Source organism: Seriola lalandi, unplaced genomic scaffold (genome assembly GCF_002814215.2).
Source record: "Seriola lalandi dorsalis isolate HSWRI2012SDOR001 ecotype SW California unplaced genomic scaffold, Sedor1 jcf7180002054777, whole genome shotgun sequence".
Lineage (NCBI taxonomy): Eukaryota > Metazoa > Chordata > Actinopteri > Carangiformes > Carangidae > Seriola > Seriola lalandi.
Window position 1 is genome coordinate 605556 of NW_019525330.1, and position 5599 is coordinate 611154.

At 43.5% G+C, this 5599-nt stretch overlaps 1 protein-coding gene across 1 annotated transcript; it reads right to left on the minus strand.

Annotated features, from left to right (window-relative positions):
* Nucleotides 1–2982: 2982 nt before the first annotated feature.
* On the minus strand, nt 2983–4547 carry LOC111669124 (apolipoprotein D-like). Its single transcript, XM_023425362.2, has 5 exons — nt 4511–4547; nt 4219–4350; nt 3911–4032; nt 3512–3600; nt 2983–3374 (listed from the first exon to the last, which is right to left on the minus strand). The coding sequence occupies exons 1-5, from the start codon at nt 4544–4546 to the stop codon at nt 3130–3132; spliced, it is 624 nt and encodes a 207-aa protein (XP_023281130.1). The 5' UTR covers nt 4547; the 3' UTR covers nt 2983–3129.
* Nucleotides 4548–5599: the final 1052 nt, after the last annotated feature.

Genomic DNA, 5599 nt, shown 5'->3' on the forward strand with positions numbered 1-5599 from the left:
GCAGCCTCAGCAAAGAGGTCCAGACAGCCCTCTCCCCAGCCACTTCCACCAGCTCTTCCGGGAGAATCCCGAGACGTTCCAAGGCCAGCCGAGAGATATAATCCCTCCAGCGTGTCCTTGGTCGGCCCCCAGGCCTCCTCCCGGTGGGACATGCCCGAAACACCTCCCCAGGGAGGCGTCCAGGAGGCATCCGAACCAGATGCCAGAACCACCTCAACTGACTCCTCTCGACATGGAGGAGCAGCGGTTCTACTTTGAGCCCCTCCCGGATGACCGAGCTCCTCACCCTATCTCTAAGGCTGAGCCCGGCCACCCTGCGAGGGAAACTCATTTCGGCTGCTTGTATTCGCGACCTCGTTATTTTCGGTCATTACCCAAAGCTCATGACCATAGGTGAGGGTTGGAACGTAGATCGACCGGAAAATCGAGAACTTCGCTTTCCGGCTTAGCTCCCTCTTCCCCACAACGGACCGATTCAGCGCCCGCCTGTCGATCTCCCGCTCCTTCCTACCCTCACTCGTGAACAGGATCCCGAGACACTTAAACTCTTCCACCTGAGGCAGGGCCTTCCCCCCGACCTGGAGCGGGCAATCCACCCGTTTCTGGCTGAGAACCATGGCCTCAGACTTGGAGGTGCTGATCTTTATCCCAGCCGCTTCCCACTCGGCTGCGAACCGCCCAAGCGAGAGCTGAAGGTCTGTGCTCGATGAAGCTAAGAGGACCACATCATCCGCAAAAAGCAGAGACGAGATCCTCTCGCCACCGAACCCAAATCCGTCCACGCCTAAAAATTCTGTCCATAAAAGTTATGAACAGAACCAGTGACAAAGGGCAGCCCTTTAATGGCGTACTGCGAAACTGAAAGGCTGTCCTGTCTGAGGTCTAGGAGTTGATTAACTGCCTGTCGGCCCTTAATGGGGTGATCAAAAACTCGCCTCATCTCTTCTGTGAACAAGTGATGATTGGTGATTAAGTCTTACTGTTGACTAGAGACGGCTAGAGACAAAGGCTACCCTAGCCTGATGTGTGGCATAGGTGTTAGGCTGTTGACTAAAAACCAAAGAACACTGGTGGAGAAATTGAGCACATGTACCTAAGTCCCCTGAGTACCTAGCGGGTATAGGAATATATGGCTCTCTGGAGTGTGGAGACAGGCTGGGGAGCTGGTCGGCGGCCTGGTGTGGAGAAGGAGAGCTGGAGGAGGGAACCAGGTGGTCTTTAATGGACACCAGTTGTCCATTCAGCTGGGCCACGCTGGAAGTCAGCTGCTGTAGATGCTCCATAACTTGGAGCAGGGAGGACTAGTGCTGATTAACCATAGCCGCTTGGCTGCTGATTGCTCGTTTAAGACTCTCCGACTCTGCTGGATCCATTGTGGCCAGAGTATTCTCTCACGGTACGAGCAAGGAGAGGCCAGGACCCAAATGCAGAGTTCAAAAAACAGTTCTTTATTCACAAAAAGTAGCAATGAAAAATCACCTTTAAAAGGGAACAAGGTAGAGGAGGAGAAATGGCACTGCACATCACTCCAAAAACACTATACCAACAGTGAAGTTTGGAGGTGGGAACATCATGGTGTGGGACTGTTTTTCAGCATATGGTACTGGCAGACTTCATATAATTGAAGGAAGAAATGAATGGAGAAATGTACCGAGACATTCTTGATAAGAATCTGCTGCCATCTACCAGGATGCTGAAGATGAAACGAGGGTGGACATTTCAGCAAGACAATGATCCCAAACACACAGCCAAGGAAACTCTCAATTGGTTTCAGAGAATGAAAATAATGGCCCAGTCAATCACAATCAGTGTTGCCAACATGCTAACATGCGCACAATGACAATGCTAGCATGCTAGTGTTATCATGCTAATATTTGCGAATTAGCACTAAACTAAACACAAAGCACAGCTAAAGGTAAACATATTAAGTACAGTTATAATATTTGTTGTATTATTTATTTATTTATTATTATTACTATTATTATTATAAACGTTTTAATTAGCCTCTATTTTACTCATAACCACAAACTCCAATTTTATATTGGTGATGGAGGAAAAGTCAGGGGATCACCAAAGTCATAAATGTTTGTTCAAATTTTTATGCCAAATACATTTGTTGAGTTATTTCAGTCACCTACTAAAGTGGTGGAAACACTTTAGTCCAGACTTAAATGAACTACAGTAGACCAATATCATGATGTCACACCTGTCTCTTATACACATCTCATTGTCAATGCAGTTTTGCATTACGTTAAAATACTCTTGCTGGAGAATCCTGGTGTCCTAGTTGTCAATAGGCATGACAACCACAATGTCCCCTATTTCATTGTGACTGGAAACCTTTGTTACCTGTCATACCTCTCTGTCTCCTAACATTTCCCTGAATTTATATTGTTAACCATCAAATAAAAAGACAAAATGTGAAATTACACAATTACCTTTAAAAATACAACACCATTATCTTATTTTGTATACGAGACCAGCTGTTAAACACACATTCTTCCCTGCATCACTCAACAAATGTTGATCTTGGGAATATGAATTACAAACACCTAATATGACTGTCAGATTAAAGTTCTGAGATGAAACCAAGATGAACACCTACATTTTAAAAAAAGAAGCAAGTATGTGAGAATGAAACAAATAAAGCATGGGTGGTTTAAAATGAGACTTTTCTGACTCCCAAGGACTCACAACAGTGTTAACTTAAATTATTTGTGGTATATTACATTAGTACCTAGTATTCATCTGTACCTGAAGCAAACATCACATTTTTTCTTTTTTAAATAGAGGAACCATTTCAGTGTTAGGAGTCCTTTGGAGGCTGAAATCCCTATTACACTGGAAGATTTGTGTTTGTATTGGTCACTGAATGTGAATGTGTAAAAAGTCTTTTGAAATGCATATTGCAGTATGGTATTCTGGTACTTTAAATACTATTATTTGCCTTTGTAGTTGAGAATGAGCTCAAAACACACAACGTAGATTTTTGTTTCTACAGGTTTATTGCATTGACTTTGCACAACATGACAAGGCAAGGCATACCACACACCGCACATAGTGAGTCGTGCCATAAGTCCATGTCGTCCTGTATCTCAGTGTTGTAGGCTGAAACAGGAGAATCTCTGTTTACTGGTTCATGGGGGAACAGTAATCCATGTCCTGGTTGGTGGGGACCATCTTCTCTACACTGATTCCGATGGAGGACAGGAGGCTGTGCAGCTCCTCGATGGTCTCCTCAGACAGGGTGGGCTCCCTGCTCAGGATCCAGGTCAGCTCCATGCGGAACAGGCCGAAGTCGGTGCAGCCGTAGACCAGAGAGTGACCCTCATAATCGGTGGAGAGAACCCAGTAGGGACCAGGGGGAGATGGTCCTGCAGACATGTTAAAAGAGTCAAAACTGCTGGAATATTCAGTGCACAAGTAAATACTCATATAATATATATAATATATTAAATATTTTCTGAGCTTGAGGGTTAGTATATATTTGTAATGAATGAGACATCTTTACTCCCAGTGAAGGAGACCTCCAGCTTGGCAGGCTCTGCGGGGTTCTTGACTTTGGCGGAGCCGACGATAGAACTAACGGTTCCATTATTCCTAAAAAAATTTGTATAGAAATAAAAAAGAAATCAATTTAGTTAAGTATTTTCTTTTATGTATGTATAAGTGTACTGTATATCCTAAATTTACATTTTCATTTCATAGACTAGATACAGTGTAAAAGATCAGTGATCCATGGCCAAGGATATTCAATGCACCCGATGCATGAATGTAAAAAATGTGTACAATGTGGACTTCATTCGCTGAGAATAATTATTTCAAAGGACTGTGACAAGGGCAAAGAGTGAGTAATTGTAGCTGCAAACCAACGAATCTTAAATGTAGGCATTAGCTACCATGTACTCACAGCAGCTCCCTGTTGAGGACCCCGATGACTCCAGGACTCTTCGGGCTGTAGATGCCATTGGTGCACTGACCCTTCTGGAAAGCTGTTGGGAGCTTCTGGATCTCATACCACTTACCAACATACTGCAGAGAAAGTACAAGATTGCACACAAAAACCCCCAAAAAAACAAACCCTCTTTGGGTACTAAATATTTTGCATTTGTGGCAACACAGGTCCTTATTAATGACTGTTTGTAATTATGGCAGGTGTCTGAAAGTGTACACGGCACTTTAATTAATAGCAAAATAAATAAAGAGTTTAGTATTCACCCTGGTTGCATCAAAGTTAGCCTGAACAGCAGGCTTGGGACATTTGCCGAACTTCAAGACCTGAGCACTGGCTGCGAGAACAGACAGCAGAGTCAAGGAAATCACCTGCATGGCCTTCATCTTATCCACAACCTGCAGAGAATAAAACAGATTACTGAGGCAGTCTCCTGCTCCAGAGCTCAGTTAACTAAACTTACATTTTGAAAATCAACTATGAATGAGGAGAACAGGAAACGTGAACAGAAACACATGTATAGAAATGAGGACAGTGTCATGGCTGCAACCTGCTCACCTTTATGTGATCAGCTACGACCTGTGTGGATGGCATGAAGTTTCTGAGGGTCTTTTATAGATCCAAGAAGCTGCAGTTTCGTCATAGATCACAGTCTACGGCCTCTCCTCTGTGCTTCCATGAAAGACTGTTGTGATGAGTGAGTGTGAGAGCTGGCACCTGTTCAAATAGGCACCAAATAGGCACCAATGGCAGGTTAGAGATGTTATCAGGTCTTTGTAATAGTAGCTCAATCATCTCCATTCATTTACCTCAGTCCATTCACTGACACCGTTTTTCCAAAGGAATCTCAGCCAAAGATAACTATTAAAATTACAAACAAGGAACAGTATAAAGCGGGGAAAATAAGTATTGAACGCGTCAACATTTTTATCAGTAAAGGGCTATTGACATGAAATTGTCACCAGATGTCAGTAACAATCCAAGTAATCCACACATACAAAGAAATCAAACCTTTATGTCCATAAATTAAGTTATGTGTGATAAAGTGAAATGACACAGGCATTAAGTATTGAACACATGAAGAAAAGGAGGTGCAAAAAGGCATGGAAAGCCAAGAAACCAGCTGAAATCTGTCAGTATTTAGAAAAAAATCCTGCCCCCTATCAGTGCAAATTAATATCAGCTGGTTCAGTCCTAATTGATGGCCTATAAAAAGGTTTCTTATTACCAAGGTGTCACACAATGGGCATCTCATGATGGGTAAAAGCAAAGAGCTCTCTCAAGACCTTTGCAACCTTATTGTTGCAAAACATACTGATGGCATTAGTTACAGACATATTTTTAAACTTCTGAATGTTCCAGTGAGCACCGTTGGGGCCGTTATCCGGAAGTGGAAAGAACATCATTTCAACATAAACCGGCCGCGACCAGGGGCTCCTCGCAAGATTTCTGACAGAGGAGTCAAAAGAATAATCAAGAGCCAAGGATCACTCGCGAAGAGCTTCAGAAAGACCTGGAATTAGCAGGTACTGTTTTCTTCAGAGAAAACAATAAGTAATGCGCTCAACCGCCATGGCCTCTATACAAGCTCACCGCGCAGAAATCCATTTGTCATGGTACGAGCAAGGAGAGGCCGGGACCCAAATA